The 17,881-nt window shown below is 39.0% G+C and overlaps 1 protein-coding gene across 1 annotated transcript; it reads right to left on the reverse strand.

Moving 5' to 3' along the window:
• Window positions 1–485: 485 nt before the first annotated feature.
• Window positions 486–15,483, reverse strand: LOC103251309 (trafficking protein particle complex subunit 11-like). The gene is made up of 7 exons (XM_008049894.2): window positions 15,381–15,483; window positions 15,114–15,270; window positions 11,116–11,227; window positions 8,915–9,006; window positions 7,148–7,281; window positions 4,846–5,013; window positions 486–1,480 (listed from the first exon to the last, which is right to left on the reverse strand). Exons 2-7 carry the CDS (start codon window positions 15,223–15,225, stop codon window positions 1,436–1,438), a joined length of 663 nt encoding a protein of 220 aa, XP_008048085.2. The 5' UTR covers window positions 15,226–15,270; window positions 15,381–15,483; the 3' UTR covers window positions 486–1,435.
• Window positions 15,484–17,881: the final 2,398 nt, after the last annotated feature.

The following is a 17,881-nucleotide window of genomic DNA, read 5'->3' on the forward strand; positions in this document are numbered from 1 at the left end:
CCTCTGCAGCAGATGAGGGAATAGCCTCTTCCTGCCTTCCCATAAGCAGCACAGACCACACTGGCTGAACACTAAACTTTGGGTCAGGCATGGTTCAGGCTCTTCTCGTGTATGAATCTAAACCATCTCCATAACAAGCCTGTGAGACAGGCTATTGCCATTTACATCCTTTACATGAGAAAACTGAGACACACAAAGGGTAAGTTATCTGACCAAAGTCACCCAGCCAGAAGCAGCAGGGGAGGGGTCTGATCCTGGACAGACTCCAGAGTCATGCCCCTGCAGCCTCTGCCTGGAAGCCATGTTGTCACAGAGAATGCCCGTCCTCCCAAGTCTCGCCAGAGATGAGCAGAGCCAGCTCTACAACAAAGATACCCCCACTTCCCATCTGAAGTTTGCACTACGCTCATGTCAGCCTTCTGAGGAAGCTGCTGTTTCATGAAGGTGAACTCAAGCTCAAAGTAAATAAAAGACACACACAGGCATAGTTGAAAGAGAAATGTTTATTTACATACTATTTCCTTTTTACAATACCTCCACTTTTTTAAATAATAAAGTTTTCCAAGAAATTCAGGTAGTTTTAAATTGTTAAGATATTTTAACAAAAAAGATTTTCACCTGTTGATTTGTATTTACATGAATTTTCAAGAGTTTTAAATTGTTCTTTTGAAACTGCACAACATAACCAAAAGCTCTTATTCAGATCCTGCATCTTTTCCTAAAACCTTTAATTTAGGAAATTAGGCTTATAACCGAATGTGTGGCATTCAGATCCTTTCAGATGAGGATCTTATTAACACCGCAAGGAATATGAAGCTGATTCATAAGTAAGCCACATTTTGCCTGCAAGCTGAACCTATCTGACATTTTTTGATGGAAAGTAAATATATTTCTGACACCTTAATTAAACTGCTTTGGTTAAAACTTTCTGGAAGTTTCCCACATCAGTCATACAACTGCTTATGTTGTTGTGTCTGTATTCTGAACACACTGCATTTATGAGGATGGATTTTTCGCCAGTTTGGCCAACTGTGAAAGAGACTCATGGGGGATTCAGAACTTTACTCGTAGAGGTATTGGTGCATTTCCTTTCTTTGTTCAGTCATATTTGGGATGCTTAATTTCCTCTGATATTGCATATGCAAAATCACTTACTTTTACTAGCATTTATTATTCACAAATGACTTTTAACAACAATGGTTTGATATCCTTTCATGTCATACTGACAACTTTCAAATATTTATTACAGAAACTGTAAGAGAGGGCAGATTTTGTTAATATTTTAAGTATGAACTCCTCCAACAGAAGTATAACATCTATTAAAAAATAGAAAAGATTAACTTTTTACCATGATCAAAGGTATAGTTCACAATGAAACGCCGACACAGCTCTGCCCAGCTTCTCCGGGAGAACAGCCAAGGGCCTGTCTTGATCGTTATGCAGCAGCGATAGAGGTATCATCCACGAGGCGACCCTGTGGCTTTAAAGCAGAAACAACAAATGGGTTTGCAAAGTCATCATGGCAACAACAGTTCTAGTAATCGAAAGGACTTTGAAATTCTTCTTTTTTTTTTTGTATTGGAGTCTCACTCTGTCGCCCAGACTGGAGTGCAGTGGCACGCTCCTGGCCACCGCAGCCTCAACCTGCTGGGCTCCGGCGATTCTTCCGCCTCAGCCTTCCAAGTAGCCGGAATTACAGGTGCGCGTTACCACACCCGGCTAATTTTTGATTTATTGTAGAGATGAGGTCTCGCCAAGTTGCCCAGGCGGGTCTTGAACCTGCGGGCTCAGGCAATCCACTCACCTCCCAAAGCGCTGGGATTACAGGCTGAGCTACCGAGCCCAGCTGATTTTGAATTTCTTAAAACTGCTTTACAAAAACAAAGTAAAAGGCGTGTAAACATCAAAATAAAAGTGGTTATTCTCCTCCTTCCATCCCACCTTCCTCCTTCCTGTGCACCTGGGGGTAGCCCGGCATAGCCTGGAAGTTCTCTCCAACGCTGTGGCAGCCGTCCCCAGCTGCCTAATCCACTTCAGGCACTGCTTCTCTTTCACTCTGACATTTCAGCAGCTCCTGCTGCTCTATCACTGATGGTATATGGAGGACCCTCATTTACCATTCAGCTGTATCGTGCCAAACAGATACAGTTTTATTCTCCCCCTCTTGCTCAGGGCCCTCCTATTCCTCAAGCTGCAAGCAGGCCTGAAACCTGAGCTGACAGAGAAGTTCCTTTTGTGAAATCAAGGTCTCCCAATTTCTTACTTGAAAAAAAGTGATCCACAATGACTGCAGTGTATCTAACAATGTGTACTATAAGGACAGAAGGAGATATAGCCAAAGACTGCCTTTCTCCCTAAGATCACTGACTGCAACATTTAAGACATCACACCAGAAAAGTCAAGACTAGAAATAAATAAAACATTGGTTTTTAGCTGTAAAATTTCTGACAGGTTAACAACATCACATCGGAGAGTGATGTAGTAGCTAAAAGAACAAAATTTTTGTAACGAATTTTATTTTTATTACTCAGCTGTACAACAGCAGACCTCTGTGGGGCAAGCACAAGAGAGATGGTGATCAGCAGATGAAACGGAATAACGCTACACTTTGCCATCAAAAGACTCTGTTGTGCTTCAGGAAGAATGAGTCCCGAGGCAGTGAAGAGGGCGCTCCCGCTTTGGGTCTTGTGCTGTGGGCTCATGTACGTACACAGGCATGTGTGGGGGTACACGTACACATGCACAGGAAGTACAGGTCTCGGGCACTCAAGGCGGAGGGAGATGAGTGAAGAATAGCTTCCTGTCTGTACTCCTACTCTGAAGCTTTCTTACTGATGGCGGCCGCTCGATTTCAGAAACAAAGTAAGGGCTCGACCTAGTCAGATCCTTGCCAAACACGGCTTTATAAGCAGGGCAGAAAACGAATATAACATGCAATTAGAAAGCTGAGTTCGTCTATGCAAAGGAAGAAAAATATGGATCCAACCTTGATCTGAGACAGCACTGTCCAATACGGGAGCCACTAGTCACATCTAGCTATTGAAGTGTGGCTAGTGCACCCAAGTAATTTTTAAATTTAACTGAAACTTCTAGAGTCAACATGTGACTACTGTACTTGACAGCACAGCTCTAAAATTTAAAAAAGTGCACGAGGATTGCCAGTGATTTCAGTCAGCGATTGTTCAATAGGTGGGAAATGATGATTCTCGGTCACTGTCCAGGAGTGTGACAGGTAAAAGAAATTTTCATGGACAAATAAAATTGTATATACAAATATTTATGGTATATGACATGATATTGTGAAATATGTATATTATGTGCACACTGAGGAATGGCAACAATTTTTAATTATAAGTTTTCCTAACTGAGAAAGGAGCTGGCTCTGAGGATTCCAGTCAACATTTTTGGCAGCAGTCAAGTTCTAGAAGGTGGCACAGTACTTGTACTTAGAAAAGAGATCATTATGTTAAAACTTAAGAAAGTTTACTTTCTGGACCCTTTCCTTATGAATTTAAACATTACCTAGAAGAGGTTTACCTTGAAGGAAAATCAAAAGACTGACTAGCATTAGTTGGGATTAGTCTACTAGGTACCAGAGTCAAGGACTGAAAGAGATTGAGTGGTGGAACCAAAATTTCTCTCTCTCAATATGAGTAACTCTAGCATCTCAAACAAGCTACCTCTGAACAGCTCGAATATGACCAAGTCTGTATGCTGACACATAACTTCCACAATGACAAAAATAGTAATTCTAAGTTTAGGAATAGCAAATTTCAGAAAATCCAACAGCTAAGAGGACATTACCACCCGGTCTCCTTCCACTTTCCCATCTTATAATAAGACCTCTCCCCTGCAGGGTGACTTCAGACATGAGAGTGTGTAGTAACAACAAAAGTGTAGTCAGATGAGACTGGGTGAAAATGCTTAAAAAGTCACAGCTCCAACACATGGAGATCCAAAACTATTAGATTTTTATTTTACAATTTAAAAGTATATTGTGGGATAGAAGCCTGGAAGGGTTAATAAAATGAATTTTTACTGATGTAAAAAAAAAGTTGTGTAAATCTAGAAAAATAAAAGCTGGAAGAGTATGAAAGATACACTAATACAGACTAATTTACAATTTGTCAAATCCTGGTTATATAAACAAGGGACAGTTTCTAAGACAGACGAAAAAAATGAAGTGGAGAGCAATGCCTTGTCATTCCAAAAGGAATGCAAACTTTTAAGTTGCACTGAAGTGTATTTAAAGTCATAAATATTCATATAGATGGAGTAATGGAGGCACCAGATCTCTCTGGAGGGACGGCTCTACTCTGAGGCATCTGGAATAACTTAATCAGAAGCTGGGATGCTGAGTTAAATGAATCCCTCTCATCCAGCTCACACTCTCTTACACACTATGACCATCCTACAATACTCTTATTGTAGGGACCTGAACATTATTTAATTTTTTAAAATAGCCCAAAGTATGGGCTCTGACAGATGATTATTTTCAGAAAATAAATCGAGTATTACAGTTAAAGAAAACAAGGAAAGTTTAAGGTTATTAAAAGTTAATTCATTTTGATTAAAAACTAGTTACAATTTTTAAATATAGTTTATTAAGCCAAGAAGAAAACATGTTTAAGGATATGATGAGGATAAATCATAATTTGATAAAAATCTTTGTAATTAGATTCTATAATAGTAATTTTATAGAAATGAATAGAAATATTGCCTAATTCATACACTAAAAAGTCAAAACCATGAGTCTCAAAGTATTGTTCAGTGAAATTACATGAAAAAAGTCCTCTTTCTGTTTAAGACACTGAATTTAAAAAGCAGAATATGTCTAAGCCTTACCTTTACAAAAATGCTGGTAGGTATAAAACGCTTAAGCAGCTGATTTGTGAAGTTAGGAAATCTAAGCAAGTTGATGTTGAGAGATGGCAGTTGCTGGTATCCAGCCATCAGAGGATAGAAGTTATATAACATTTCCTGTTCGGTGCCAGGTAAGATACGTAATCGAATCTAAATCATAAAAAGTTACCAAGAAAGACAATCAAAGAGATGCAAAAGCTGTTTGCTGTTACCCTCAACTGTTTATGAAAGACTGAACCCTCAAATCCTTCTGGTGAAGCATTCATTCTCTCCTATTACATCTTCCTGACAGGTTACAAAATGTAAGGTTGAATTAGTCCAAAGCTAGGACAGGGCAGACAGGACATGTGTAAAATTGAAATGCATAATATCTCCATTTCTGCCAAGGTCTACAAAGGCAACTTATACCTCCTTAAGAATAAGAACACTAGAAAGTTAAAATTGTGTCTTAAACCTGGTAGATTTTACATTCACAGTATGTTATGGGATAATTTGCATTAATAGACATTATGTTCACATAAGACAAACTAGCTGTTTCTAACACTTTATAAAGATTTTAACTTTGTGCTAAGGTAAGTAACTTCAAGAAAGAAAAATCTTTTAATTTATTTATTTAAAATATGTGGGGTACAATTCAGGGTTAGGTATACAAATTTTCATTATGCATGTACACTTGTAGATGAGGTGTGACCCCCAAAATCTTTAACAATATTTCAGAAAATAAAAACTGGTTTTTGGTATCTTTATATTTCCTAACTATAAGTCAACACTTGGAAAAGATAAAGACACTCAAGAAAAGCTTACTCATTTGTAAATGTACATGTAAATGCATGTGTCAAGGATAACATGCATAGGTGTACCAAAATATTACAGCTTGCATTATAGTTAATACTGTATACCATAAATGTAAACCAGCACATGAACATACAGCATATTTCACAGTACAACTGTTAGGCAATTAACAACAAATGCGGCACTCAGAATATGTACAGCACAGTTGATTAGTTAGGGTAGATACTTCTAGGTATCAAGACATGCTTGTTCCTCTAATTATGCCCCCCCGCTTTTTTTCTTGAGTTGGAGTCTCACTCTGTTGCCCAGGCTGGAGTGCAGTGGCATGCTCACAGCCATCACAGCCTCGACCTGCTGGGCTCGGGCAATCCTTCTGCTTCAGCCACCCATGTAGCTGGAACTACAGGTGTGCGCTACATCTGGCTTATTTTTTGATTTATTGTAGAGATGAGGTCTCACCAAGGTGCCCAGGCTAGTCTCGAACACCTGAGCTCAGGCAAACCTCTCGCCTCGGCTTCCCAAAGTGCTAGGATTACAGGCTTGAGCCACTCTGTGCCCAGTCTTATGCCCTTATTAATAAAAAAAAATGCTGACTATTGAGGGGTGTCTGTTATCCCTCTGACAGGGGAGGACAGTACTCTCACCGAAGCATCGTTTTGCCTCAGTGTTATATTTGCTCATTTTAAAACTGATGAACTTTTCCACTTCTGATTTGACTGAATAAATAAAAAAAAAAACCCGGATAAGTTATTTTTAAACACAGATGCAAATTTGTATCTAAGCATATCAAAGGTAAGTAAATTATATGCAAGATCAAAATTTGTATGAAATGTCACTGACAGTTCAGAAGAAAAACAGGCTGTTAATACTGGTATAGTCATACCTCCCAGCATCAAAGTAACACACACACATACCCCAGTAACAAAGGGGAGATTCAGGAATTCTAATACAATATAGCCCAAGGACTTATGAACCTTTAACCTGTATGTCTGATCTTCATGATGTGAAAGTGTAACCCACCTTTATAGGAAGTTTTACTTAATCTTTAAAAGTGCTGGGCAGAGTGTGATAGCTTAAGCCTGTAATCCCAGCACTTTGGGAGGCCGAGGTGAGAGGATTGTCTGAGCCCACGGTTCGAGACCAGCCTGGGCAACATGGTGAGACCTCATCTCTACAATTAAAAAGAAAAAAAATAGCTGGGCATGGTAGCGCACGCCCATAGCTCTGGCTACTTGGAAGGCTGAGGAGGAAGGATCGCTGGAGCCCACCAGCAGGTTGATGCTGGGGTGGCCATGAGCATACCACTGCACTCCAGCCTAGGTGGCAGTGAGACTCCGACTCAAAAACAAAAAAGTGCTTAAAAATTTCACTATATCAACAATAGGACCACAGTCAGCCATAATTCATTCATTCATAAAAACTAAACATATAGCTCTCCACTTCCTGGTAACACTTTTGTGACTACATAAGCAACACAAGATATGACCAGTACCTGTTTGAGACCTGAGAACATGAAGGCATCACTGGGCTCCACAGAGATTTCTACATCTTGAACTAAGTTAGTCTTATTCTGTAGGTGATACTTGACAGGTAATGATTCTCTGACACGCCCAAATGATGGCAGATCTACAGAGAAAGATGACACGTTTCTCTTGGTTAAAAAAGTAGCTCACCATTTATGGGTTCTTTTAAAAATAAATCTCATTCTACAGGCACAGTATTACTTAAACCAATGACATTACTGTACTCCTGCCAGATAAGAAAATTCCTTGATTGGACAATAGCCACGGGACTACGTGATAAAACAGGCTAAGAAAGTAAGTGCCCTTCTAAGAATGATTGGCCTACAAAGGAACTTGGCTATCAGGAACTGAAATATATTAAGGAACAATTTATTTTTTTTTGAGTCGGAGTCTCACTCTGTCGCCCAGACTGGAGTGCAGTGGCATGCTCCTGGCCACGGCAGCCTCGACTTGCTGGGCTCCAGTGATCCTTCCGCCTCTGCCTTCTAAGTAGCTGGAACTACAGGCGCGCGCTACCATGCCCAGCTAATTTTTAAATTTTTTTATTTATTAACCTGGCAAGAGATGAGGTCTTGCCAAGTTGCCCAGGCGGGTCTCGAACCCGTGGGCTCAGGCAATTCACTCACCTGAGCCTCCCAAAGCGTGGGATTACAGGCTGAGCCACCGAGCCCGGCTGGGAACAATTTTTAAAATCTATAAAAATTTCCCAAAAACATCAATCACAGTTCCTAAACTAGAATAAGCTAAAGTTGTGTTTTAGTGAAAGTGTAAATAAAATTTTTATTCATTCATTTATGTTTACAATGTTACTTTTTTGCAATTCTGCTGTTTTATTTTTCCTAAGATATAAAAATATGGAACGCTTCATGAATCTGTCACCTTTGCGCAGGGGCCATGCTAATCTTCTCTGTATTATTTCAATTTTAGCATATGTGCTGCTGAAGGAAGTACTATACACTGTTTTTTTTCAAAATCATTATAGACATCAGGGTAACAAGCTGATGAAGTTTCTCTTGACAGAAGTACTCCAGTAAAAAAAGAAGGAATGACAGATATATTATGTGCCTCCCTATGGAAGCATGCACCACTAACTAACTATTCTTGCCAAAGACATGAAACTGAGTCTGAGAGACAAGCCTACAGACAGACTGCCAATTTATAGAAAAGAGAAACACTTAACTATGACATCATGTAATCAGCAAATTCAGGCTGTGGGAAACTCTACAGGATAAATGACTTCTGCAAGGAAGAGAGGAGGAGAAGTAGGACGAAGAGAAGATGGAAGTGTTGGATAGAAAGTGGCATCCGAAAAGACATAATGGAGAGGTTAATAGTGGAGCTACCCATAGGTCATAGATGGACAGTATGAGACTCATTCATTAATTGCAGCATACAGACTTCAAAATAAACTGAAAAAATTCAGCATCAACTAGGGAAATTCCAACACTGGAATTTGATGATATTAAAAATTATTGCTAATTTTTAAAGTCATGATAATGGAACTGGAGTTATGGCATACAGAAACATTTATGGCTGAAATGATATCTGGGGTTTGTTTCAAAATAATAGGGATAGGAGCAGTGTGCTGAAATGGAGGTGAAACAAGACTGGTCATAATCTACTTTTACAAATGTTGAAAAATTTCCATAATAGAAAGCTAAAAAACAAAATCTTAAACACTAAAATAAATATTGGTACTGAATCCTTATTATCAAGTAAACTTTGAATCCCACTACCTGCGTTCACATGGAGAGGGATGTTTTCCACAATCACATGTGGCAGAGTGATGACTGTACTGATGACGGGGATGTTCTCCATGGCTGATGTCCTACAGTGGAAAAAAGTCACTCTTTTTAAACTCATGCTTTATGTAAGAAGTTAATAAATCAAAAACAGGGTACATGTGTATTTGCCAGTTAGTTTAAAAGGAAATATAAGTTATTTATTCATTTCCCAAAAGTTTATTAATGGAAGTAATTTTGTGAAGAGCTTTTAGAATCCCACTTTTGTTTTGAGTAATAGACGTTACAACCTACCAATGGATACTATTTGTTACCAGCGTAGGGTGACATCAAGAGGACTGTCAGACTGTCAATCATAAGGCACACCATTTAATACAGCATTTTGGTAGCAACACTTTCTCAGTGTAGGAGTAATGTAGTGATTTACATTATGATACAAATTTCCTAACACATTGAGGATGGTTTACAGATGGGCCCAGACGACTTTAAAGAGGACTGAAGTGACTCACTACAAGTACACAGTAGAAACTAAAGAATTAAACATATTTTACTATTAAAACAAATACAGAGGTATTTCAACATTTGCGGAGATAAAGTAACGTGATGAAACGGAAATATTTTCCCTCTGTTACGTGAGAAAGTGACATGCAGGGGTGGCTGGCATCCCTGCCTGCTGGGGAACTCTCCTGTGAGGTATCTGTATCTAGGGGCAGGACAGCTGACGTTAGGTGAACACTATTAGAGCAAAGGCAACCAGCATCTAAGCCTTCACCAGTAATAAATAAATCTATCTCTGTATCATTACACTACCATGATGGAATAATTTAGTACATTTACAATATTTACAATAGCTGTTTTAACACCTAAAAACATATTAAATTAAACATCAATATGGTAAATTCAGGGAAAAAAAGTTTTCTATTTCTTAATAAAATTATATAGTTCTCCATCTTTGTTTTTTTAAAGTTTCTGCTTTAATTTCTAATAAACGTTCTTTGAGGTGTCAACGATTTTTCAAAGCGTAAGGGTGTTCTGAGACCAAAAAGTTTGAGAACTGCTGGCCTGTCGTTGTTTTCTTTATTTTCCACCTTTGTCAGATTTATATATCAGTGCTCTTCCTGAAAACAAAACCAGGAAACTCTCCTTCTTTATGTTTTGCATACGATCTATAGCATGAGAATAATAAGTAATGATGCCATGCAATTACATATACTAAACATACATTCTTTCAAGGTTTGAAAGTAATGTTCTGAATTTTCTTCAATTATTTTTTACATTTAAAAATTTATATTTCAGTTAATTTTTATAGTTTGTAACCTTTTAGTGATGGTTATAACATTGAGGTCTTCCTAATCATTATATAACTTAAATAAGTTATATAATTAACTTATATACATTACTTTGTTATATAAAACACTGCCTTAAATTGATACCTGATTCCCTTCTCATTTTTAAGTAATAAATTTTATTGTCTTAAAACTTATAAAAATAATTAAGCCACACCAACAGAACAGCACTTAAAATACCACATACCCACCTCCCAATATAAGAAAGAAAACACACCACTACCGTTAAATCTTGCTTGCAACCCCCAACCCTTCCCTCCAGAGTTGACCACTAGCCTGAAGTTGGCATCTATCACTCTCGCGTATTTCTTTACACTCTTCCAAATTATGTATGTAGTCCTAGGAAACATATAGCATGCTTTACATATCTTTCAATGTCATATAAATGCAATTCACATTTTCATCTGTAGCTTGTTTTTCACTTTACAAAGTTGTTGACAAGTGTAGTCCTGGCTCACACATTTTCTATATATCTATATATAAATAAAATATTCCACTGCATGAATGCTCCATAGTTTATTCACTTTCTTACTTATGGGCACTTCATATTTTTCTAACTTTTTATTATTATAATCAGCACTGCTATAAATGTTCTTACACAGATACCCTTTGTGTACCAATTTAGCTGGGCTAAAATTTCATTAGCATATAAGTCACAAATTGCAACAAACACAAATCAAAGTTTAGTCATCTAAAAAGTCTACGTTTTTCACAAATGGTCAGTCCTATCCGCGTGACTTCTATCTTGTTCTTCAGAATGACAGAAGTTCACAACTACTTGACAATGGCAAATAATAAAGGTATCAGAGCAACAGAGACATTGGAGAAAGACAAAATTGGTTTTTTTACCTCTTCCAGGAGATTATATAATGCCCCGTCGCTGCTCCACCTTCAGCACTTCCGAGAGATGGGCACCGAAGACAAAAGCACTCACTAGCACTCTCCCCCGCCTGCAAGACAACTATAAGGACGAGTCTTGAGCATTCTTAGCCGTGGCTTCGTCTGTCAGGGAGAACTTCACATTCAAGGAGCATAACACAGAAGGAATACCTTATCGATTACATAGTACTTATAGAGACTTAGAAACTAAGGCCCAGAGACGTTAAATGACTTTGTCAAGTTCACAGAATCCATTGATTTTGCTAATCCATTACAGTAATAACCAGTGAGGCATCAATACAGCTGTGACAAAGTCCTACTAAAACTAATGAGCAGGAGAGGCTTGGAAACAGAATAACACCCTATGGTGATTATTTTCCTTTTTCCAAATTATTTCATTCCTCCAAAGGAAACATTTTGGGGCAGAAAAAAGAAAAGAGAAAATTTTAGTTACCCTTAAAGTACTTAAAGTGCCATTCCAGAAAATTCTGGCTTTCTCTGAGAAAACACACACAGGTTGAGCATCTCTAATCTGAAAATCTGAATCCTGAAAATGCTCCAAAATCCCAATCTTTTCATGTGCCAACATGACACTCAGAGGTCATGTTCAGATTTTTGGATTAGAGATGCTCATCCACTAAGCATAATGCGAATATTCCAGAACTTGAAAAATCTGAAATCTGAACCACTTCTGGTCCCTATAAAGTAGGCAGGAGGAGAGCATCCTTACACAGAGGTCGGGAGCCACATTAGGCAACAATGAGGCAGGGTAAATGCTGCTAGTGAGACCATCTTTTAAGGCTGAGTATCTCATATCGGAAATGCTTGGGACCAGAAGTGGTTCAGATTTCAGATTTTCCAAGTTCGGGAATATTTGCATCAGTAAGTTCCCAGACTTCTAACCTGCAGAACATTTAGACAATAAACCTGTGTTATCGTTTCAAGCCACTACCTTTGTGGTTATTTGTTAAAGCTGCAATAGGAAACTAATACACTGGAGGCTCAAAACAGAGAGTATTCCTTAATATAAACACTTATTAACCAACTATTATAATGCTGGCAATATGAAGATGAGTAAGACACAGCGCTGGCTCCAATAGGACACAGAGTCTAGAAGGGGAGCCATAAAAATACTGGTGATCTGTCTGTTCTTGCTGACTCCTTCTCTTTAAGTTAATCATGTGCCAGATCCTGACTTTGGTTCCCTTTTTCTTCCTCTACACATCTTCAGCTGCCACACACCTTCAGCTGTCTGCATTCCCTAGACCAATTAGGGAGTCACCATATATCCAATCCAAACCAGGAACTGCAGAGAAAAACTGCACTCCTCCTTGATAGCCACAACCAGCCCAGCACCATGGTCTGCCTTCTGAATGTCTCTTGAGTTCAGCTTCTCCTCTGCATTCTCACTGCCATCCTCACCACTTCTCACCTGGTAGTATGATAGGTTAAGTGTTACAATATAAGTAGATACAAAATGCCATGGGAGTAAAGCAGGAAGAGTGCTTAGCCCTGCTTGGGAGTTTTATGAAATTAGACCTTACATAAGCCCAGAAGAGCAAGCAAGACTCAACAGGTTGAAAAAGAGAGAGCAGGCTTTAGACAAAAGTAATAATATGTTCAAAAATAGAGGGGGATAATGTTTGATGAATGCAGTAATTTTTGCCTTGGTTAAGGTCTGGGAAACAGTAAAGAAAATTAGAGAGTCTGGCATAGAAACAGTTGGAAAGGTGAGCCAGAGACTGACTGGATGAGGTCTTCTGTGTCATGAAGTTTTTTGAAGCAAGCATGACAAGTTCAGAAGAGTAATTTAAGCAATCAAACTCTAGCAGTAATATGAAAGGCAGAATATGGAGAGAACCACTGGCAAGGAGGAAGGGAGCTAAGATGCTACTTCCAAGGACCAGGTGAGAAGTGGTGAGGATGGCAGTGAGAGTGCAGAGGAGAAGCTGGACTCAAGAGACATTCAGAAGGCAGACCATGGTGCTGGGCTGGATGTGGCTATCAAGGAGGAATGCAGTTTTTCTCTGCAGTTTTTAGGTTGGATTAGATGTATGGTGACTCTGTAATTGGCCTAGGGAATGCAGACAGCTAGAGGTTGTGTGGCAGCTGAGGATGTGTAGAGGAAGAAAAAGGAAACCAAAGTCAGGGTCATATGCACGACTGATATTTAAAGAAAAAGAGTCAGCAAGAACAGACAGATCACCAGCTTTCTTTCTTTCCCTCTCTTTTTTTTTTTTGAGTAGGGGTCTCACTCTGTCACCCAGGCTGGAGTGCAGCGGCATGCTCACAGCCACCACAGCCTTGACCTGCTAGACTCAGGCGATCCTTCTGCCTCAGCCTTCCAAGTAGCTGGAACCACAGGCATGCGTCACCACGCCCAGCTCATTTTTTTGATTTATAATAGAGATGAGGGCTCGCCAAGTTGCCCAGGCTGGTCTCGAACCCCCGGACTCAGACAATCCTCTTGCCTCTGTCTCCCAAAGTGCTGGGATTACAGGCGTGAGCCACCACTCCTTTCATTAAGCTGTTAGAAGATGAGAACTGAGCTAAGGTATTTCATATTACCTTATATATGTTATTTCATTATTTCATATACAATCTTTCAACTCTAAGAAGTGATGGAACAAAATGAACCATCTATGTTAACAAAACAGCAAGTGGTAGGACCTCAGAGGTTTTGATTCTCATCAAAATCTAGCTCAGTCTGACTATAAAGTTCATGATTATACCAAATTAGTAGAGTGAGTAGAAAAGGAGAGGACAGAAAAACAAAGTAGAATCAGAGACAATGATTTCCAAAAACACAAGAGAAACCCATGTTTCAAGGAGACATGGAAAAAATGTATAAAGTCATTCTGAAAGCAAAATATGTTTATTATTACTTTACAGGACGTAGATCATATTTTTAGTATTTCAATACAAAGGTTTAGGGACATGTTTGATTTTTATCTATTGATCTTAGGTAAAGACTTGATGCCAAGAGATTGTGTAAAAATCCAATTATTCTATTATTCCAAGGGAAAACAGTCCCTCCTTTATGTGGAGTTTTCTAGAATACAGAGAATGAGACTTCCTGATTTTGTTGGTGTCTTCTTGAGAGCCTAGCCTGGTGCCTTTTACTGAAACACTCCATAAAAATTCATTGGCTGATAGATATTGAAACTTATATTCAGACCAAATGCAAAAATGTTGTAATTCTGATAACTGTGTATCTAATTTTAATCTGTGAAACAAATCAACTATGACTGAACACTGTAAGTCAGTGTTCGATCATTGTAATACAGAAATAAAGTAGTTGATAAACAAATAGAGCAAATAAAACAACTCAATTATGTTTGGTTTTAGACTACAACATGATTTTTTTCTCACAATATTTACCTCATAATATAGTTAGGCATAATTTTTCTGGGTTAACATTCAAATTAATTTCTATCACCTCTAATAGCTCAAGCACACAAGTCCAAAGTACACTGAACCAGAAAGCTCTTGTCCTGGGTTAGCATCTGTTCTGCAAACTGTTTTAGCTGGGTGATTCAGAAAATTTTTCATCTACTTCTCTGTCTTTTCCAAGGATCCCTTAATAAACACTTTTTCCCATTTCAAATTACAAACAGCAGTAACCATTAGTTAAAAACTAATGAGAAAAAACAATATTTTAAAAATTTAAATATATAAAAAATTCTTATTTTACTTTCAAGTACATTTCTCAAAGTGTAACTTCCTTAAAGTAAAAAAAATCTGATCTTTTAAAACCATATATACTCAAGCAAATGGTAAATGCTACTCGTTCTACGTAATTCTGTATGTATTTGCTTTTGTGAATATAAGACTTAAACACTCTCACTTAGCAAAAAGCTAACTCTTACATTGCTAGCCTACCCCCACACCCACAGACACATACACACCCACACTCACATGCACACAACTCTTTCTGCTGTTTAAGTAGGAATGACCTGAAGCCTCACCTTTGTCGACTTGGGACTCTAGCTGGTCCACTGCTCTCATAGAAGGAGCAAGCTGTAGCTCACTGGATACAATAGTGAGGGCCCAGGGTGAGGCACTTAAAAGATCCGTCATCAACAGAAAGGGGATGTCAGCATAAATCCTTTCCAGATGCTCAAACTATCACAGAAGACGATAAAATGTCTGTCAAGAATTACATTAATCCATTTTATTTTTTCAGCCAATTTCTATAACCTATGCAATTTCCAGTGTGTTTTGCAAGAACATACCTTTGTAGAAACAAATTTAACTGCAACATCAAATGGAAAGACTGTTTCTATTGTTACAGTTTCATCCTGTAAGAAAATTTAAATGGCACATTCAACTGCTTTTCTAAATCATTTAAAATACATAAAGTTTTAAAAACAGAAGGCATACAAAACACAATCTATAATTGATCAATAAATAATCCCAAATTATACATGAGGAAGTGAAGCTATTTCTCTTGGATAGCATTTGTAAAGCTATGTAGAGAGACCTACTATTTCTAAAAGGTATCTTATGGCTTTATAACAATTTCCACTGCAAAGTGCTTTCTTACACAGTATTTATCTCAGGACCTAGTGAAGAGGGCAGGGCAGGCATCACTGTTTTATAGAGGAGGAACCAGATGTTCCACAAAGCTAGTGGTACCAAGTCCAGAATCTGGGTCTTTCCTTTCTCCAAGTTCTTTATTTAGCTTTGATTCAAAATAACTAATAATAATAATAACAACAATATAAGATGATACTGTTATAATCATGACCCACGTATTATGTAATGTTCATAATCACTCAAAGAATCAGGTAGTATTATGACTACTATTTTAAATGAGGTCACATAGCTAGAAAGTTAGTGACAAAGGCACAGAAACTAAACTGGAACTGACCCTGGAGCCAATACTCTCTTTTTTTTTTTTGAGTTGGAGCTTCACTCTGTCGCCCAGACTGGAGTGAAGTGGCCGCTCCCAGCCACTGCAGCCTCGCCTGCTGGGCTCCGGCGATCCTTCCGCCTCAGCCTTCCGAGTAGCCAGAATTACAGGCACGCGCTAGCACGCCCGGCTGATTTTTTGATTTATTGTAGAGATGAGGTCTCGCTGCCCATGCTCTTAGTGAACATGTTAGATCTCTTCTCAAAGAGTCTTAGAAAAGCAATGGAGTTATCATATCTTTCAAAACAAAAGACCCACCTTCTTGGTGAGAAACCTTTAAAAAAGGCCAAGTTGGTTAAAAGCTCAGGCCATATTGCCAGATAAATCTGGATTCCAATTCTGGTTGGATACATAGTAACTGTGTGACCTTGGATACAGCTATATGACCTTGGGAAAGTTATACAGTTTATCCAAAACGCCTGGGAGTAGAAGTGTATTTTCATGAGTATCATGTCAGCACTCAAAACGTGTCAGATTTTAGAGCAGTACGGATTTTGAATTTTCAGATTTGGGACACTCAACCTGTACAGTCTCTACTTTGTTTTCTGAGTTATAGTCTCACTCTGTTGCCCCAACTAGAGTGCAGTGGCACACTCCTGGCCACCGCAGCCTCGACTTGCTGGGCTCAAGCGATCCTTCCAAGTAGCTAGAACTACAGGCGCACGCCACCACACCCAGCTAATTTTTAACTTATTGTAGAGATGAGGTCTCGCCAACTTGCCCGGGTAGGTCTTGAACCTGCGAGCTCAGGCAATCCACTCACCTCGGCCTCCCAAAGCGTGGGATGACAGGCTGAGCCACCGAGCCAGGTCTGTACAGTCTCTTTTAAACCTTAGTTCTATACTCCTCAAAGGGCTACTATGAGAGTTAAAAGAGACAACGTAGATCAAGGGTTGGAACTGCACCCTCAGCTCCTAACTCACAAGGGGTCTGTGTATCACACCAGGGTATGTGACATTTTTGACAGAATATTATGTGCCTTTCTCCATCCCACTTGGGAAATACTGCTAACTCTTTTGGGATATTTTTCTTTTCCAATGAACTGTAAACAGCCCACAGCCCAGACTCTGTGCAGTAATGAAACTACAAATCCCAGAATGCTACTAGGCCTTCTCTGCTGGACTGAGGACTTAATTCCTAAGAAAAAATTGAGACAAGGATCAAGAAGGTAATAAATATCAAAAAATCCATTAATAAAAGAATATAAACATTATATACAGTATGGCTAAATCTATTTAAAAACACAGCCCTTCAAAAATTTCTATAAATAGCAGAGAACAATAAGAAACACATAAAGAGTTAGCTGCCTCTGAATTGCTGAACTATAGTGTGATAGTTTCTATTTTCACTCTTTATGTGCACTTGCCAAAAAATAATTTTCACAAGAATCTTTTTTTTCATTTTTATTTTGAGTTGGAGTCTCACTCTGTCACCCAGGCTGGAGTGCAGTGACCGCTCCCAGCTACCGCAGCCTTGACCTGCTGGGCTCCGGCGATCCTTCCGCCTCAGCCTTCCAAGTAGCTGGAACTACAGGGCCACGCCACCACGCCCAGCTAATTTTACTGATTTATTGTGGAGATGAGAGCTCGCCAAGCTGGCTAGGTCTCCCTTTTTAAAATATTTTTTCTAGCTGGGCTCGGTGGCTCAGCCTGTAATCCCACGCCTTTGGGAGGCTGAGGTGAGTGGACTGCCTGAGCCCGCAGGTTCGAGACCCGCCTGGGCAGCGAGACCTCATCTCTACAATAAAATAAAAAAATCAGCCAGGCACGGTAGCGCACGCCTGTATCCCGGCTACTCGGAAGGCTGAGGTGGAAGGATCGC

Source organism: Carlito syrichta, unplaced genomic scaffold (genome assembly GCF_000164805.1).
Source record: "Carlito syrichta isolate Samal-C Ts95f unplaced genomic scaffold, Tarsius_syrichta-2.0.1 Scaffold138904, whole genome shotgun sequence".
Classification (NCBI taxonomy): Eukaryota; Metazoa; Chordata; class Mammalia; order Primates; family Tarsiidae; genus Carlito; species Carlito syrichta.

Coding starts and splice junctions, on each gene's coding strand:
- LOC103251309 (XM_008049894.2), bottom strand. CDS start 15,225: ATGACGGATCTTTTAAGTGCCTCACCCTGGGCCCTCACTATTGTATCC. Junction 11,228..15,113: donor AGAGTCCCAAGTCGACAAAG/GTGAGGCTTCAG, acceptor TCGTCCTTATAG/TTGTCTTGCAGGCGGGGGAG. Junction 9,007..11,115: donor TATATAATCTCCTGGAAGAG/GTAAAAAAACCA, acceptor TTTCCACTGTAG/GACATCAGCCATGGAGAACA.